This window comes from Halichoeres trimaculatus, unplaced genomic scaffold (genome assembly GCF_033239565.1).
Source record: "Halichoeres trimaculatus isolate MK-OKI-2021-1 unplaced genomic scaffold, fHalTri1.1 fHalTri1_scaffold_1, whole genome shotgun sequence".
NCBI lineage: Eukaryota > Metazoa > Chordata > Actinopteri > Labriformes > Labridae > Halichoeres > Halichoeres trimaculatus.
The window spans coordinates 22641958-22661733 of record NW_027437179.1 but is presented as its reverse complement, the minus strand read 5'-3'; the positions used below and the strand labels follow the sequence as shown (position 1 = coordinate 22661733).

At 40.4% G+C, this 19776-nt stretch overlaps 2 protein-coding genes across 5 annotated transcripts in view; one reads left to right on the top strand and one right to left on the bottom strand.

Annotated features, from left to right (window-relative positions):
- The window catches only part of LOC141794588 (lumican), a 64884-nt gene that overhangs the window by 327 nt on the left and 44781 nt on the right, over window positions 1-19776 (top strand). For all 3 annotated transcript variants that reach the window (XM_074674992.1, XM_074674988.1, XM_074674991.1), the window contains exon 2: window positions 15932-15966. The gene's annotated coding sequence lies outside the window, so the exon portion shown is untranslated. The remainder of the gene's footprint in view (window positions 1-15931; window positions 15967-19776) is intronic.
- On the bottom strand, window positions 1719-11030 carry lrrn2 (leucine rich repeat neuronal 2). Of its 2 annotated transcripts, none has more exons than XM_074677281.1 (2): window positions 10641-11030; window positions 1719-5090 (listed from the first exon to the last, which is right to left on the bottom strand). In XM_074677281.1, exon 2 carries the CDS (start codon window positions 4715-4717, stop codon window positions 2351-2353), a length of 2367 nt encoding a protein of 788 aa, XP_074533382.1. In that variant the 5' UTR covers window positions 4718-5090; window positions 10641-11030; the 3' UTR covers window positions 1719-2350. The 2 variants fall into 2 exon arrangements, with proteins under 2 accessions (XP_074533382.1, XP_074533390.1); XM_074677289.1 differs by having other exon boundaries at window positions 1719-5085.

Sequence of the window (19776 nt, the reverse complement as noted above, 5' to 3'; positions counted from 1 at the left end):
AGAAGACCCCTGAAGTAGCTTTGTTGGATGCCAACAAAGTCCAACTGGACTCTCCCTGCTAGAGTATGGCTGCTTCACAAATTGTATCTGCTTCAGTCTATGGTTGCACCATACGTTTTTGGAGTGCCTGCATCGGAAAAAAAAACTTGCAAGACCAGTGTAGTGGCTACGTCAACTTCTATATTTTTCATGTCATTTATTTGTTAAAATCTAAGTCTCTAAATCCTTAAAATCCCCAGGGAGGGCTTGACATTAACTTTTTTGCTCACCAGCCACTGTGGCTAGTGGTATCCCTGAGTTACTAGCCACTCAGTATTTTCACTGGCCACAATTTGTTGTTGGATAATTATGTTCAACATGATTAAAGCTAATGATGACATGCTAAAGTTTACTTAAAAAAGATTTACAACCTCTTTAAATGTAAATGACCCCTATGCACACTCAAAACAAGACTACATCAATGTTAAAATCCACAGGTCCTTAATCAGGTATTCAGCTCTGATAAAGCTGTGTGAAACATTGTGCTCCTTTCATATGAAAATATGCAGTCTATTAAGACATAGTAATTAAAATAGTAGTTTGTTATTGCTTATAATAAATGGTAAAGGGGATTAATTGAACTGATAAAAACTCAGCAAGAGACACTGTCTGCTTAAATATTTATTGACGATTGTAATCAGAAAATCATTTCTTTCTTCATGATAATGACAATGAAGGAGAGGTAAATTAAAGTTCCTCAGAGCTTTCATCATCAGAGTCATCTTTTTGCTTGTCTCTCTGCTCTGTTTGAGATAAAGTTCAACCCCCCAAAGAGGCCAGTGGGAGCGGCGGTGTTACCAGCCACTGCCGAAATCCACCCGCATTTGGCCGTTTGGCCGGTGTTAATGTCAAGCCCTGTCCCCAGCAAAACTTGAGCTGCATAAAATGCATTTTTATTATGACATTTTTCTTTTTCTTTTTTTTTTTCAAAAGGTCAAGTTTGAGCTGTTGTCCTACATTCACTAAAAACTTAAAGGTATACATTAATTATAAAGTAAGAAGTAATTTACAACTGTCCCTAAGTTTTCTGTCAGTCCTCTCACGTTTACAAAACAGTTTTAAGGACCAAACTATCCTCGAAGACAAAATAATAATAATAATGAAGAAACAATGTGTCTGAAAAGTTAGCTGAAAGTCTTTCCCCTTAGCTTACAGTTCATATACTAGCACGCATACATTGAGTCATGTGAGGTAAAAGGAGTGACTGTCAAGCTGTCACTGCCAGCTCCTGTCTGGCCATTTGTTACTGGACTATGACAGTGGTATCAAAGGGTCCAACAATTAAGATTATTTTGACTTTTAGTTATAAATATGCATATCAATCATGTTAAGTGTAGTTTCATCTAAAAGACATCATGCTATCATTTAAAAATTATATAACTATTCTATCAAGAAAGCTTTGAATCATTTCACCAAAGATAGCAAAAGAAAAAAAAACATATTGAGCGTGTTTATAATTCAAGAATAAAACATTCTAAGATGGGGAAATATGCAGTCCTTTCTGTTAAGTTTATGTCTTAATATTCAGATTATTTGGAAAAAGAAAAAAATACAAGATATTTCAGTGAAAATGTACATTTCAGAAAGACCCATTTATTGATTTGACCCATTTATATAATTATTATGTTTTTTCTGTACTAAAACTTGGTTGAAGCAAGAAAAACAATAAAGAGTAGAAATTGTGTAAACTAAAAAGAGTTTATTGTATAATAGCTCAAAATAGAATTTAACACAATCACTTTAAGATCACTTTTATGCTGAAAGATGGAAGTGGGACTTTAGGCAGGACATTTGGATGAATATACTGTAATATGTACCGCAATGTTGACAACCTGGTCCAAGATACTGAAAGCTAAGCAAAAAGGTTGTTAACATCAATGCAGGAACTTCATTCAGTCTGCTTGAAGAAAGTCTGTGCCATGTAGAGGCATGAAAGATGAAAAAATACCCTGGAGGCCTGATCCGCTGTCCTCTGTGAATATCAGTCCCTGGATTGAAGCAGGTTTTCTTTAGTTCCAGTTCAGTGATCATGAACTACTCACATCCGTTTGTTTCTACTGGGTTTACTCACTGTGTTCCAGGAGTGTGATTGTCCAGTTTTATTTCCCTGTTTAGGGTTTAGGCAATCTGTACAATACATCTTTACACAGAAACAATGTCAATATATACTTTATACGGTATATAAAATAAATACAAATCTCTTTCTGCACCACTGCTCTGAGCTATGACTCCTCTCTTCTTGCCGTGATTCACAAAGTGTATGTCTTTCACATTTTTATGGTGTGGTTGTGTCTGTATTTGAAGAAACGTCTCAGCAGTCCTGATTCAATTCACATTTCTGACTCTGTTTAGGTGGAGTTTCATTGCTCTCTTTTTGATTGATTATTGAAGCCTTGGGACTCTTGATTTCCTGAAGAATGGTGATGTGATGCTTTCCTGCCACCTCCCCGGGCTCTGCGTCCCAGCCCTGGCCTGCCAGCAGCATCAGTATGAGTGCAAGGAGTAAGAGTGTGACTGCTGTGGAGGTCAGCTCAGGGCTAATGTGCAGGCTGGGCTGGGGCTCGGGCACATCTTTTGTTCTGAATGAAACACACTGAGGCTTTCTGCTCTCTCTAGATCTCCTGCTGGCATGCTTGTCCCCCTCACTGATCCCTAAATGTAGACACACTCTGTAAAATGTTTCTGCTTGCAGGTGGGTCAGGTTGAAGCTCTGTGTACCGGCCAGGATACGCGTGGTATAAGTGGGTGTGTGTGCATTTGAGTATATGGCTTGCCACGATAAACGAGTTGATGGGAGGTTGTGTCCGCTCTGCCAGGAGAGAATAGCGTAATGTTGCCCAACCTCTCTCACCTCAAACCCTGCATCTACTCTGACTGACTGATATCCTTTAATGTCTACAGCCACTCCTTTCTTTCTTTTCTTTTCTCTGCTATGCACACCAACCGTCACACTGCGTGTGTCTGCGCCCAGTACATTTTCAGCTATACAGGTGTACAGCCCAGCCTCCCCAAGGGTCACTTTGTTCATCTCCAGAGTCCCCTCAGGCAGTAGCCGGTAATGTTTGGAGGGGTTACAGTGACTGTGAGTTTGAGCTGGAGTGTGTTTAGTTGAGACACTGGAGGTGGTGGTCTCGTTGGATCCCTCAGGGACTGTCATTCTGTGGCAGGGATCAAGAACTGGTGGACCTCTGGATGCACTACTTGGTACAGGACCAAGTTTGAGTCCAGAGGGGGTCACCCAATACAGTTTAGGCTGTGGGTCTGCAAGAGCCCGACAGTGCAAGACCAGCTTCCCTCCTTCTCTGACCCCAACGTAGGAAGGAAGGGAGCTTGAGGGGATCATGGGCAGGCATGAGCCGGACATTTCCCTTGAGGAGACCTCTCGAACCCTGCGAGCTCGCAGCTCAGGGGGCTCAGAGCACAGGGTGGCCTGAGGTTGGATGAAACGCACCATCCGAGGTGTTTGTGTTTCTTCAGTGTGAGAGTGGGTGGCTTCTTCAGCGGCCCAGTGGAATAGGCAGTCACATCGCAGTGGGTTTGAGTGTAAGCTGACCTCCTGAAGACTTGGTAGCGAGAGCACGATGTGCTGGTGAAGAGCGCTCAGAGAGTTTGAATTAAGCATCAGACTCTCCAGCCTGCTGAGCTGAAGGAAAGCTTGTGGATGAATGTACGAAAGTCGTGGGTTGTTGGTGATCTCAAGTTTGGTGAGTTCTGGCAGGTTCTCTAAGGCCCCTCTCTCAATGGACACCAGCTCGTCCATGTTGTTAAGGCCGAGCTCTTTCAAGTGCACCATGTCTCTGAAGTCTCCTGTCTCAATCAGTTTGATGCGGTTCTTATTAAGGTCCAGAAACTTCAGCCCTGGCACTCTATTCAGGGCCTGAGTGGGGACTTTTGTAAGCTTGTTGTCATAGAAAGAAAGGCTCTCTAAGCCCTCTAACCCTTCTAGAGCCTTTTCCACCAAACCTCTCAGACCCATACCACCAAGGACAAGACTCCGCAGGGACTTCAGGGCCTGGAAGCCTTGCTCAGGGAGGGCCTCAACAGGGTTTCCCCCAAGCATAAGAACTTCCAGATGAGGCAAAGCTTTAAACCACTGAGGGTTAATCGTGGTGAGTCTGTTGTTGTTGATATGAAGACGCAGCAGGGAGTCAAGTCCTCTAAATGCTTCAGGTGCTATTGAATGTAAGTTGTTGTGGCTGAGAAAGAGCTCCTGCAAATTTGGCAGTGAGGAAAAGGAGGCATCAGGGAGATGGCTGAGATGGTTCTCCTCCAGATGTAAAGAAAGCAGGGAGGGCAGCAGGGAGCTCTTAGTTATTGTCCTGACACGACTGAAACGATTCTGAGAAAGGTCAAGGTCCGTGAGGTTTGGAAGTCTGTGCAGCACCGCAGTGTCGATTTCAGACAGAAGGTTACTCTGCAGACGCAGGGTGTGTGTGTTGGTGGGTATGGGTATAGGAAGCTTGGTCATCAGCAGGTCGTTGCAGTCCACAGTGGGAGCTTCATGGTAGACAGAATCAGGGGAGAACCATGGCTTGATCTGACACACACACCTGACTGGGCAGGAGACATGCCATGGTAGTGCATGTGGTAGTGAGCCTGCAACAAAAGCTGGCACACTTAACCCAGTGAGCACACAGAGGAGACACTGTGTGTGCAGAAGTATCAGAGTTGGCCTCATGATCCAAACAGGTCACCAAGCTGATTCTGATGAGGGGAGATTATGATTACTTTGGATGAATCATTTGAAAAAAATGAGTGCTAGTTTACGCCCCAATGTTGTTTTGATGCCATGCAAATATCGTATTGCATCTGTTCTCCTGTGAACTTGTTACAGCAGCATCAAACACAACAAACAAAATTGTCTATGCTTCCTTTTAAGATGAGGTCTTTCCTTTATGAAGAGTGTTTTTGTACGTAACTTTGATTGCAGTGGTAGAACAGGGACTAGCAACAGCTTCAGCTCAATAACAGCTCTTTGTTGTCACACCATTGATCTTATATCCTGGCCACAGGTGCAGGATTTGTTGTTTGCAGCATGGCGACTCACTGTTCTGTCAGAAACACAAGAAAAGAAAGAGGGTCAGTGGGATGAAAGAACACAAAGACTGCATTCTCCTTATGGTCACCTCAATACTGTCACGTTTCACAGAATCATACCTCATTAGCCACTTCTCTAAACCAGGTTTGAAAAGCAACAGAAGTCACACGGTGTATTAGAGAAAGTATTGCGCTGACAAAGTGAAATATAAAATGAGAGAAAGAGAAATCCTTGGTAACGGATACATTTCAGGAGGAAAACCAGTGCTATAAGAGTGCTCAGCTGTAATCACTGGTGTTTTTTTCAGCCAGCAGAAGAAGGTAAATATTCAGGAGTGATGAAATTGTGGATCTTTAATATTTAATTTCAGTACTTCAGATACACAGCCTTTTAGAACACAGCGGCCCACAAATGTTATTTATTATGTAACAGTTAAAAAGACCCCAAGGATCTTTTATGTTATCAGCGTTCTGTACTTAAGGCTATTATGGAAAAGACTTTGTGAATGTGGCTGCGCTCTCTCTCGCTTTTTCTCTGTAACACATACACACACACAGTCACTTCAACACACAAGCACACAGCAGTGTGAGACACAAGCACCACTTACATCAGAAATACATTAACAGCATTTGGCAGGTTCTCCCATTCAGCCCAACTGACATTTCTGCTCTGTATTCACAGCCGTCTGACATTAATACATTGTGGACACTTGGCACAAACGGGATCACCCGATTAATGAACTGTCCAGCTGTGAAATGATCCAACAGGGAGAGATTGAATGCATCAGAAAAACAAGCATCAAAAATTCAAGATTTATGGGTTACTTTTCATAAAACAGCCTGAATTGGTCTTTTGGCCACTTGGGGGCAGCTCGTCATGACTAAGCAGCAACGTCCATTCTTAAAATATCAAGCCCATGTGGAAGGGCTAAAAAACTACAGTTTTTCAAGAGTCCACTTGGAGCTGGTTACAGAAATAGGAAACAAAAACACACCAAGCAAAAACAGCTGCTTTTATAGTAAAAATAAATATGTTTACTGCCTCGTTCAAAAAATGGCTTAGGACCTGAAAAGCTCATCTTTCTATCAGCGCACGCTGTGCGGGGGATTGATTTTTGAGGAACTTGTTATTTTTGAAAAGCTGTCTGTGAAGAGGCATACGGCTCCTTGCCTCATCCAAACTCTAACAAAGCCAGGTTGAGTTCAGCATTTTCAATATGGCCCCTGTTGTTGACAGACTTAAAACCCTCACATTAGAAACAAGTGGATGACCAACATATCATGTAGTCTATGGTAGTGCTGCACGATTTGGGGAAAAGGTGCGATCAGCAATTAGGTGGACAATATTGCGATTGCGATTGTGCTTGCGATTTAATAAAAAAAGTTGTGTCATGATGAGTCTACAGACTTGCTTGGTTATCATGGAGAAAAATCTGAATTGCATGTGCTGACATTGCGATTGCGATTGCGATAATCGTGCAGCCCTAGTCTATCCATCCTTCCAGTTAGTTCTCTTCAAGGTAGCTCCAAGGTGAACCTATTTTCCATTTTCTTAGATATTTAGTTAAAATTAATATTTTGATGCTAAAAATCTATTGGAGCTCACACTGATGTAAAAGCTAATGCTGGTTCTGACAGAAAGATGTCAGAGCTTAATGCTTTTTATGTATAAGGCTGAGAAGATGCAGACCAGGCAGTGTGTGTTCATGCCGACCTCTGCCCATCACCAAAAGCACCTACAATATTCACATGATCAACAGAACTGGACCCCAAAGCAGTGGGAGGAGGTGGCCTGGAGCAACATGTCAGTTTAGACTTGACCCCCAAATTCCCCAAATCTTAATACATTTGAGCATCTGTGTGATCTGCTAGATCCCCACATCCAATCCAAGGAGGCCACACCTCATAATCTGAAGGGGTCTGCTGATTATGTCATATCAGAAATCCTGCACTCATTTGGAGGGCTATTCAGGTCAGGATGGTTTTGGTTTTGACTTTATAAGAAAGGGGCCTACATACTTTAAAGCAGCTAGCCATCATGCCAAGACTGATAGATGGATATTTTGTGTCATTTTCACTAAGGTTTGCTACTAAACAGTCATTGGGAGAGATTCGATTAATTGTTCTTTGCCTTCCAAATTTAGCTTTTTGATACCCTGGTAAAATGATAAAAATGCTAAAATCCATTTTTTATGAGATGTTGGTATTACCCAACTGCTGATAAGCTGTGCAGGGCTTACTGCATAGTTGCTATGGAAACAAATATTCAAACCTCACTCTGTCTCAGTGTTCGGATATTTATTTTTCAACTTATTTTGATCAGATCAGTGTATGACAGGATCACTGGTGACACAACAGCTCTGTCACCAAATCGTACATCAGGGAGCCACTCATGTATCATTCTTTTATTATTATTATTATTATTATTATTATTATTATTATTATTATTATTATTGTTATTATTTATAATCATACTACATTTTTTCATCTCGTCAAACTATATATCGTCCTTCAGTACTTCTTTTCTTTAACTACTTCTACAGTACTAAATGATCAAGTAGTCATGAGATGAAGTTTTTCTGTCCTGGCAGCTGGTGTGATTAGACTCTTCATCAGCAACTGACATCCGCAGTCAACATGACTAACAGGAAGTACTGTGCAACTCTGCAGGCTTGGCATCTGCTAGCAAAAGAGGAGAAAGTGTGGCGAGGCGTTTGCCAAGTTTTTTTCCGCAAACAAGAAGGAGAACAAATTCACAGATTTAATTAAGCACGGTTATTGAAAAGAGGCCAGCTCTTCGGAGCAGTCAAACAGCATGTTGTTTAGTGCAAAGAGTGTTCCTGTGACTCTGTGAGTGCTGACTGTTGATGTTATTTAAGCTCAAAGCTTTAACTGTAAAAACACAAGAACGAGTCTCACTTATTCAAGCTCCACCATCAGCTCTTCACCTTCATCTAAAATCTCTTCCCTTTCCACATCCTGCTTAATATTTAATCCATCATTTAATTTTCATGCTTTGGTAATTTGTTTTCACAAAGTCTGAGTTTTGCATGCATGGTCTCTGTAAAGCAGAACCTTGTACTTTGGCATGCATTCAGAAAACTTGTGCCAACCTGTAATTTGAACTATTTAAAAAAGAAAGGGATAATAGATCTGTATGACTCACTGGCTACTTTCATAATACTGTCTCCTTCCTGCTCTCTAGAATCAACTTGTGCTGTGGATAAATAGAAAACAGTTTTGCTCTCAGTGGCCATTAATACTCCCCCTGACTCAATATGACTCACACTCAATCCCTTTGAGTGTAGTATGAATGCACAACAACCAGTGAGCAATTTCTTTCGATTAAATATTACTGTTTTCTCAGCTTTGGTCAAAATAATTTTATCATTGCACTTCTAATAAATTCCCTCAACAACCTCCCATCTGCTTAGTTCCAACACACAGTTGCAGTTGCAGATGCATGTTAGTTGGTGAAAGCTCAGCAGGATAAGAGTATCACCCATGATTCTTTTGTTTGGTGGTACATGGGATTAAATTTGAAACAAACAGTCCAAAGATAATCTAAATCAGTTTATTTCCAATCTTTTTGAACATTAATTTCAATTTTGACTAACTTTCTCTTCCTAGGGTTTCCTAAAGAAACCCACTAAAGACAGCCAATTGCGAGCACAATTAGTTAAACACAGCTAAACTCAGAATCACAGTCTGTGGGTAAAAATTGTCATACTGGTTTGCTGCATGTGGCTAACATCAGCAGAGCTAGCTCCACCAGTCTTTGGTCCCCCTGACAGGTTTAAGTCCACATCCCTGTGCTGGATACACATCTCTCTGGTTAAATGGTTAGTAAAATGGCCAGTTCTCTATCTACAACTTTACCTGCATTGTCTGAATCAAAGCCATGACATGCTACAAGTTGCTGTCATCTGTGCTTGTTTACATTTGAGTGGTAGAGCATGATGGCCACTTGTGAATGAATAGTGGGTGGCTGAACCACAGCTTAGACACAGCATTTGATTTGCACTCCAGACCCACAGTGATTATTTGATCAACTAAACCAGCAAATCTCTGCTCAGTCTGCCACTGTTTATTGTATTGAATCATGTAAATGTGCCAGATTTGTCATTGATCTTTTCAATTTTCCTATAGCTCTTGATTAATTTTAGCCTTTTTAAAATGTAACTATCGGTTTCATTTATATCCTACCAAACAGGTTGATCTTCTTCATCTTCCCAACTTTAACACCAAACATGAAAACGGTTTTCTCTCAGGTATCTAGGTGTATAAAAGCAGCACAGGGAACACAGCAAAATGTACACATGGTTAGGCTAATTTTCTGACCAGCTAAATTACGAAATCCAGTATAAAACTTTCGGTGACCCAATAACAGTGACAGTGGAGGTCACCAGCCTCTGATGCCATCATTTTGGGGGTCTAGAGATAAGTTTGGGACCCTCAGCCCAAGACTGCAACTCATTTTGGAATAAAGATCTAAAATTGAAAATAATCTAAGTTCAAAAAACCTTGTCAGGCACTATTTCTGGTTATTAATGGGTTAGGAATTATGTGTAAATTCAGCATGTGTGCGATCAAGATAATATTGAAATTGTATGACACATAAAGTTCTACAGACACTTAAAGTTTGCAGCAAGCAGGTTGACAGAATACTCGAACACAAACCTGTAAAGATAACTAGAACACACTCTTTCATTTACATTCACTTCCTTTAAAAAAAAAAAGAAATTGTATTTGTAAGAAACAAAATATCCATCAGAAACACCCATTGCTTGATGGTTTGTGCCATTAAATCTTTAATGCCACTTGAACAATTTACTTAGGTACTATGAGATCACATTACGGTCTTTATACTCTAAAAGGGAACTATCGGGGAGTTTTCAGGGCCCTGTGGAGCTGGAGGGACAGAAATTAAAGATCTGTTTCATTCAAAGTCGAGGATACTTTCTCCTTGGCTTCATTTGACTGTGATTGTACCAATTAAAGAAAGCAAGAGCCAACTGAAGCTGAAGGATAGAATTTTCAAACAAGGGTTTTGAAAATAGATTGAGGGGAGAAATGGTCTCAAAGTATAAATACATGAATGCATGAAGTGCTCTGTTGCATAAGGTTTGTTTGTGCTGTGTAGCTATGAGACGGAAAGACACTGCAACAGGGCGGAATATGGAGGGGGATTTATACAGAGATGTTTGACAGAGAAAGGGAGGCTCGATGCAGGTCATGTGTATAATAATAAAAGCAATGAATTGAAACCTTGAAAATAGGCACATTGCTCAGCAGCTGGATGTGAGCCAGCATGCATACCGACAAACATACACACAAAGTTCTGAATCATTTTTCACCCCCTGCCGAATGAAACCCCTGACCTCCTCTATTTGTAACACACTCACACACACCTGCTGCCAACACCTTTCATCAATGGTGCTTTCATCCGAATGAATTTGCCTGCATCTACAGCGGCATGTGTGTGCTGGTGACTGCAGGTCTGTGTGAGTGCGGCAATCTCCTGTTAGAGAAAAAATCCCATGAAAACATTTCAGGTTTCTTACCCCAGCTGAAGCTCCAACTGCGTCCCTGTCCGTCCCTTCTTTTTGTCTTCATTTGCTGTCAGTCTTTCTTTTCAGATGCTTCACATACCGGCCTGTTTCTCCCCCCTATGGCGTCCTTCCTAGCCTCTCATTTGTGAATCTCTTAAGATTCCTGAAATATCACTTCCCCAGTGCTTCCCTCTCTGGCACTGGAGCTGAAGAGCAAATTTGCAAAGACTGGATCTTTCTCTCCCCGTCTCTCTCTCTCTCCCTCCAGCTAAAATGGAGATGAGGTGTGTTCTGCAGCAGAGCTTCTGTCCCTCTCATCTCTCCTCCTCTCTTTCTGTTGCTGCCTCACTCTCTCCCTGGCTCTCTCTTTTACTGTGTCATAGGCAGAAGCGAAACCTCTTGCGTTAGTTACAGTGTGTTACTTTATCTGGATGAGAAGTTTTCTCTGGCTCCTGCTGGCATTTTAGTTTTTCCGCCATCATCTGCAGATTGAAGACCTGCTTACACTGCCGGGTCTTAGCTAGCAGGGTACATAAAGCTGCAGGGGAGACACAGGCTCAATCACAAAAGTCTTTCTGTTTTTAGATTCAGTGTCTTGTATAACCTTCTGTGTAGCTTATTATCTCACAGAGTTTAGGAGGGATACAAATCTTTATGAAGAACAAGAGCTCTGTCTTGTCAAACACTTGTTGAACTTAAAACGCTATGACTGTAATATGGATCAGTCTTAATGTTTACTAATTTAGAAATCTAACTACAGTTTCCTTATATTTTGCCCACAGATACACCAATACCAGAGGATAAAAAGCCTCAGAAAATAATGTCTCTGGTCACTGCCCACACAGCTTAGTGTAGCTGTTTTTGTGCTTTGAGCACAAATCTCTCATAATTCTTCATTGAGGTATATTTTGTGGTCAGTTTACAGTGTGCCCAGGCCCATGTCCACACTAATGAATGGGGTGTCCAAACCAAGGAACAGACTAAGGTGGGGTGGCTGAGAAAGCAAACGTAGTTAACCATCTTGAATGTATCAAACAAAGGTGATTCACTTGTGTGCATATTCAAAGGGGCTGTGAGGAGTTTGAAAAAGATCTTGAAAAAGTCTCCCTTCTGGCTAAATGCCTGATCGTAATCCACACTTTAAAATGAGATTATCAGCGCCATTGTTGCTGGATATAGGATATTTTAAATTGCTACATCTTAGCTTCCAGGACGGGTCGTCCCAGATGGCATTGATCCACGGCATGTCTTGGTCTCTATGACAACACCACACTGGCTGACAAAGTTTAGTAGTGAGAAGTGATAAAACACAGAGATCTGTGCTTTTCTCCGCTACAAAACAATTTCTGTGACTAACTTTGAAGTGATGGTGGACACTAGAGCCCAACTGTCAGACAGAAAAAAGGACAGCAGAGCAAAAGAAAGCTTAACCCTAGAGTGATACAGCCAGCCTTTAGCTCAGGCTGTATCACACTTGCCTATCAAGTGAGGTCATCCTGCTTGGCTCAAAAAGGCTGCCAAAAAAAGTGCACCCCCTGGTGACTGGCTGCAGTATAGGTCAATAAATCCGGCTCTCCAGTCATTCCAGGGCTGTGGTCAAACTTTAAAAAATTAGTACACCTAGTAGAAATGTTTCTCACGTCCGATTGTTGTAATTATTTTAAGATATCATTTGGCTACCTTGTTTTCAAGTCCTCTTTTTTTCTGAAAAGTTTTGTTTTTATTTGTTATAAGAGGTTAAAAACAAGGTTTTACGTCACATTGAATGATAATTGACAGCTGCTATTCTTGTGTATTTTTTTCAGCATTATAAAATATGTCATAGGTAGAGTCAAGAAGTTATTGGACTCTCGAAAGAAAAAAAAAATTATTATTTTTGTCATCTGGCACTCAGATTCCCTCACAGCCTCTACTGCGCAGGCTCTGGCTGCACAACTGCTACCAATGGCTGCACCTGTGACAGGAGTATTTTGGCTTCAAAATCGTACAATGGGAACTGGTGGAGCCACGCTGTCCACTCTATATACAGTTTATAGTATTACTCTATAACACAGGGGCTAATTTGTTTGTGATAATCAGGATTTACTAATGTTACACCTTACGGACATGTCTTAGAGCACTGGGCTGCCAGCTGTGCCAAATATAAACGGCTATTAAACTACATACAAGTTGACAGTGTTTACTTGTAACGTTAGCCTACAGATACGTTGGAGTCCCGGGCTACTGATGTTGCTAACATATAGCCGGCTGCTAAATCGTTAGCTTGATGTCACGTTTCAAACCATTGCGCTACATTACTGTACCGTTAAGTCCATTACCTCGGCGTGTTGCATCCAGTAAAAAGTTGTCTTGAACAAAGAAAATTTGTTTTGATCCAATCTCCATTCAATTCCAAAACAAACACACGCCTCACTAAAAATAATTATGACATTGTGCGGACACTCTGGGCCACAAGGTGGCGAGAGAGTGCAGTTAAAGCAGGTCCTCTTCATAGCATCCATATCATAAAAAACACAACTCTGGCTTCTTTTGAGCTCTATTCTTCAAGCACTCACATAAAAAGTTACTTGTTCCAAGTCCGGCACCAAAAAAAGAAAAGGTGCTGCTTTAAATACAAAAGGTAGGCCAAAACACATATTGCTAAAACATTGTTTACCCTGACCATTTCCTCCCGTAATCTGTCTTCATGTCTTCATCTAAGGCTTTTTGGTATTTCTCTGTCTTCCCTTAATAGCACAGTTCATTAGCCAGTCCATCTAAGCTCCTTCATGGCTGATAGATCAGAGCCCTCAAGAACTGTTACCCTGGACTTCTATATTTAATGGATGACGGAGAATCATTGTATCAATTTGAGCAGTAAGAGCAGTACAGACAGGACAGAAAGTCAGGCACCAAAACAACATCCAAACAACCGGTTAAACAACACTCCACTTTGATGCCAGATCATAATTCACTCAACTACAAGAGCAAACAGTCAAGATGAGCAGAGCCTAGCCTGTTGTCAAAATGTTAGATGTTTTCAAAGACCTAAAAAGACTACATAAATGAGAGGGAACTCATCATTGGAGAGGGAAACAGATATTCATTTGCCACGCAACTCTTGCAGATTTGCTGTTTGGCTCCTACTTTCTGACCTGGTCACAACCTTGGTCTGAAAACTGGAAGCTTTGGTGAAGCGCTAAAGGTCGCATTTTTTCTTATTTCTCTACTGGCATAAAACTTTGGGGGAATTTTTTTCCAGCTTTTATTTTTTCGAATCTACTAAACTGACAGTTTTTGGTCTTTTTAAGGGCATGTCTGATTTGACTGACAGGCGGGCATGCTGTCGCTGTGTACAAAGAAGCTAAAGGGCCGCTTCTTTGCCTCATCCAAATTGAACTAAGCTAGGTTGGGTTCAGCTTTTTAAAATATGGCCCCCGTGATGAAAGGCATCAAAACTCTGTATCAGAAACAGAGTTAAGTTGTGTCACTGACAAAAGCATTTATTATACAGACGACAGTGCATGTGATGTATTGGACACAGGTCTGGGTATTCACCTTGTCACATCAAAAACTGGAAAAACATTGTACGCATCTATAATGGGCCTGTTTTTGAGTGAGAAGTAATTGTAAACAGTATCGTTTGAGTATAGTGGCAAATAAAAATGTATTAAGTGTGATATATTTGTTTTCTGGAGGTGTATTGATAAAGAACAGTGAGGTTTTCTTCTGACCATGCGATTAAACCTATCAGTGCAGAGCAGCAGTAGCTGCCCATGCAACAATAACAAAAACTACTAAGAAGGGAAAATTACATTTTAAGGGGAAAGTGCCCGAAAAGCCACTCCCTTTAGCTACTACCCTGCAATAGTCTCAAAACATTAGAAGCCTTTAAAAGAAGTAAATCACTCAAAAGGGTGATAAAAATCTTCTGTAGTAGCATAAAAGAAGGTGATGAGAGTCTACATTGTCTTAAGCTTTTTTTCAGCCTCTCTGTTCTGTATAATTAAGCTCTCCTAAGCGGTCCTTTAAATTTTCCAAATTGACATGAGGCTGCTGCTGATGGTAATTTATGCATTTAAAAGAAGGAATGAATTAAATGAATGTCAAGAGACTCTCAGATTTACTGCAGCATGCACATATTTTCAACAACATTACCACAGCACTGTAAGAGATGTCATTACTTTGACTGTTTATTGTGACAAATGACAAATACAAAGCACAGTCTGACTGAGGAATTTCTCTCTGAGTGTGCCTGGGAGCAATAATGCTGCAGTAAAATGGTAAATGAAGCACATGCATCAAACAATCTGTGTGTTGTCCCAATGTTGTAAAGATGGAGGCTGAAGTGAGTTTTGTGCAAAAAGAGCCAGCAGTGAGCAGTGGTTGAGTTCAGTGACAGGTTAATAGGGAGAATATAAGGTGGCTCAGTGAGGAGTCTGATGTGCTTTTCAAATCAGTACCTTAGCAAGTTTTCAGATAATCTCTGTCTTTAGAGTTACTACAGAGAAATCAAACATGGGTCAAATTGTCTTTGTATGATTTTTTGGTTTGAGTTAATTCTGTTCAGATTTGTAAAGATGGAAAAAAATACCAGATCTAAAGATATTACAAGTTGTCAACCCGATAAAATGAGTATTTTATCATTATTTATTATCCCCAGTATACAACACTACTGAACAAACCTTTACAAGTTGCTTTCATTTACTTTAATAGGTCCACTTGTTACAATAGTTTGTTGCAGTTTGAAAAACACTGTAACTTTCAGAGAAAGAGATAAAAACATCTGCAGAAAGTAAATTAATTAAAAAAAAAAAAAGATCATGTTTTTTTTACTGTTTCAGGGTTACACAATTGAGCTTTACAGAACATGACAGGTATTTTAAGACTATGTAAAAAAAAAATACAACAACAAAAACATTGTGCAACCTTTGTTAAAACCAATTGTAATTTTTCTTTTATAGTCTGTATTTTTGGAGTAAACAATGGATTTGTCTTAATGTCAGCCTCTCTGCTTCAACCAAACTCAATTCAAAACTTTATTTGAGTTAAACTTTTCAAATATGGCTGCTGTTGACTATAGGCTTCAAAACTCTGTTTAAGAAACAAATAGGTGACATCACAGGGACTACATCCATATATTAATCTATTCTTTAGTGAAGCACTCAACCACCAGCATTTTCCATAAACAGAGCCTGAGGATCCACAGTGGAAAATTACACTTTCCTGCATCCACCAATTTGACTGAAACCAACCCTAAATGAACAAATGTACAGCTTTTATTTATCTATTGTTATTCCCACTGTTTTTTCTTGTCTTTTCAGTACCCCAAGGACAGATGGTTCAGCTTTTACAGACTGTAAGTCATGTCCTGTTTCTTTGGCTATTTTGAGCGCCACTCTGATGGTCTTTTATTTGTATACATAATAATAAAAATACACCCTAATGCAGGTAAAAAAAAAAGTTGTACTGGTTGTAACAGACCTGTATGATCAGTCTTATGCATGCCCTTATCTTCATAATGATCCAGTATTTTTAAAGGGTTGCAGGATGTATGCACACAACTGCATGTCTTACTCAACATACATGCAGCTCCTGCTTGGAGGTGATACATAGTTTGCTGGGTGAAAGAAAGTCCACCTAAAACTTGCATGATTTCACATGCATTTTTTATTCTAGCTCTGAGAGAAATCATAATAAATGTTATGCTTGTGAAGAGTGCAGAAAGGTGTATGGAAACAGCCTCTGGTCAGTGATGTAAAATACACTGGTGCTGATGCTAAATCACTCAGACTCTGAATCCAAAAGGCTGGACACAGAAACTGCTCATATGCTGATGTGTTTCGGTTGCTGTCTCCTTCTGTGATGTGATGCAGACATATTTCAAACTCTGTTTGCCAACTTGCTAATGACGTATTGTGACAATGCTGTGTGTTTCATCCTGTTCTCGCTGATACATGTAAAAGGAATACCTTCTGATAGGGAAAATGAACAAAAGGCATAAAAGATAGAAGTGGGTTAACTTTGCAGCATTTTTCATTTTTCCCTTTTTTTTTTTTTTGCTCAGGATTTTACATCGATGTGTGTTAATGTTCATGAGTGTGTGAGTGTGAGACAGGCTGACATAGCTCTGTAATGGTTTTCCCCTTCATTTGCCTGATTCATTCAGGAGCCAACACACAAAAGCACGCACACACACACACACACACACATACACACACACACACACACACACACACACACACACACACACACACACACACACACACACACACACACACACACACACACACACACACACACACACACACACACATGCCCTGCTGACTGAAAGGCAGCAAGGATAAGTGGTAGTTCGCTGAAAGTAAAGGGAGGGGGGGGCGAAGGAGGTCGCCATGGCAACACCAGGGGGTTGTCGCTTTTATTGGAGAAAGAAAATCAGCTCTGCCTATCCTCTTATCTCTCTCTCTCCTTTCACTCACTCAGTCCTCCTTTCTCTTGCTGTCTCACCTTCCTTTTTCTCCCTTTGCATTCATTTCATCTTCCATCAGCTGACGTGGACAGCCAGGGACATCTACAGGAGATGTGCAAATTCAAGTCACGTCGATTTTCTGCAAGCACATGCATATTGCAGCGTGGCTGAAGATATGTGGTGTCATGTGTGATGATTTATCATGCAGTATGTGTTTTTATGGTAGTAGAAATGAGCAGAGAGATCACATGTTTTAAGGATAGGAGGTCATGTTTCATGCTTGCATGCTTTGGTGAAATATAGACTGCAGTTCTCCTGACGCTTAATGAAAACCACCACCAATGTGTGTTTTCACTGTCAGTAAGGCAAAGTCCAAACTCAGATTCAGTGAGATTCATGAGACATTTTCCTGAAGAGATGCAGACGTGTGTTGTTAATATATCTGCCTCTTTTATTAAAATATTTGTATGCACAAACTTAACACACACATGCATGATGGCAGACATTGTACATAATGTCCTGTATGTAACAGGTTGCATGTGAATGTGAGACCCGGTCTGCTACAGCATTTGGATTCTGTTCACAGGTGGACTGGCTCCCCAGCTGGACCTGGGAACACTCAAGGACTCAAGGACAGCCCTCCCACATCACAGCTAAATGTGTCTGTGAGTGTGTGAGCAAGTGTGTGCACATGGAAACATGGCAGAGGGAAATGATTGAGAATTTGCTGCCATGGTGACAAGAACCAGCAGTATCTAATAGCGACGGGTTGTGGAGGAGCCTGCTTTTTGCAAGAAGGGAGGGAGACGAGGGACAGAGATAGATGGAGGGAGCTGTACACTGAGTGCTGCATACATTTTGATCAGTATTCACATTTTAAGCAAGTTGTTTTTTTCTTAACAGTGTGACAGATTTACCTTTGAGTGTTGGGACCAATTTGGAGAGAAGACCCAAATTGAAACTTTCGTTCCTTAAATACTCACTTCTACATCTGAGGATGTTCACAAGACAACATTATGTCGTATTTATTCGTAGAGACCATAAAATTCTCATAGCGCTTCATCCAGTTCATTTATACAATACAAATACCACAATGAGTAACTGAAATTAATCTTCGTTTTCGCAAGTTGTATTTTAATTAGCTTGCACAGTGTGTGTGTGTGTGTGTGTGTGTGTGTGTAGTATGCGGTTTTTTGTGCGTGGGAGAAAGGCAACAGGTCTGTGTTTATCAGCTGGTTCCTTGTGCATGGTTGCCATGGTGAATGAGTTTGGTGCGTGGTTCGATAAGTTCATTGCTGTTCATCTCTGCAGCAGAACAGCACAAGGTCTTTTAATGCAGAGGTTGAGAGGTGATTTTGTCTGCAGCCTACTTAGAGTTTGGCCAAGTTTTGACCCCCGGTGATGTCAATATGTTTTGACATCACTAGAGGGGGGCAGTGTATTGATTCAGAAGAGAGAGATGGAGTTTCTCATTAGGGATCATCTTTTGTATTGTGGAATGGACTGGAAGGAGCTCAGTGTGGCTTATTAACTCCCCCTAGTGCTGAGATGTAGTAGTGTATTATTCAACACTAAAACCAATGTGCTCAGGCTGAATTGCCATCTTATTATTTGTATACAATTCATACTTACTCATTGTAATGGTCTCTTTAACTGTGTTAGTCAAACTAATGCTGGCAGATTAAAAAAAACATTTTGAGATCTTGTAACATAAAAATAAAAAGGGTATCTTATAGACTACATGTTTAATCGACCAAGGCAAACATAGCACCCATTATGCATTTTCATTAGGTGATAATGCATCAGTGATGTAGCCCCATAGAAAAATGCATTTACATCAGTCTGTGCTGCATAAACTGATTTTGGCTGACACTCTCATGCAGCAGGCTTTTTTTTCCAAGTATTTTTCCAGAACTAGCTGTTTTGACCAGGAAAAATACTGCTGTTGTTCAAATTCAAATTTTATTCAGAGCGAAAAACAAATCGAGTGAAGGCACAGCTAGATTGTGTTTATTGAAGATGGTTTTTCATGATGGGATATCAAAGATATTGTAAATCAGTCTGTTTCCCAGATGGTGCTCACTGACATGATGTGTGTTTGGTATTTTGAGTCAACTCTGCTGTGTTGTTGAAAGGGAAGAAACTGTGTGTGTGATGGGTTTGTGATTGCAGGTTAGACATAGATGTGCCTGTCTCTGATAAATGTGTTTTCTGCAGTCTTCTAGAGTCATTTATTAATAGATAAATGCTCTATTTTGATATACCTTTTTAATCATTGAGAGGTAAAACAAAAAACTACAGAGAAAATCTTTGGTGTGTGAAAAAATATTGCAAACGCACAATTAAGGGCTGGACAAAGACAAGGATATGGAGACAAATGTGCCTCTGATGGATTTAGAAGTAATTCTGATGAAAGTGGATCATATCTAAGAAGGAAGTGTATAATCTGTATGGATCTTGGTTAAATGTGAGCACCAACATTGAATCATGTCACATGGGGCGACAGAGGCTGAATTTCTGGGTTATTAAGGACAAAATGAAATGGGAAGACAATGATATTTTTACTGAATGTGATGAGATTAATAAGAATGGTTTTTTTCAGGGTGACGTGCATTACACAGGGGCGACAGAGCTTCAATTTGTGTTGGAGGGAGCTTAATTACTGTATTGTATATAGAAACAATTTACCATGCAGTG

Coding starts and splice junctions, on each gene's coding strand:
- lrrn2 (XM_074677281.1), bottom strand. CDS start 4,717: ATGAGGCCAACTCTGATACTTCTGCACACACAGTGTCTCCTCTGTGTG.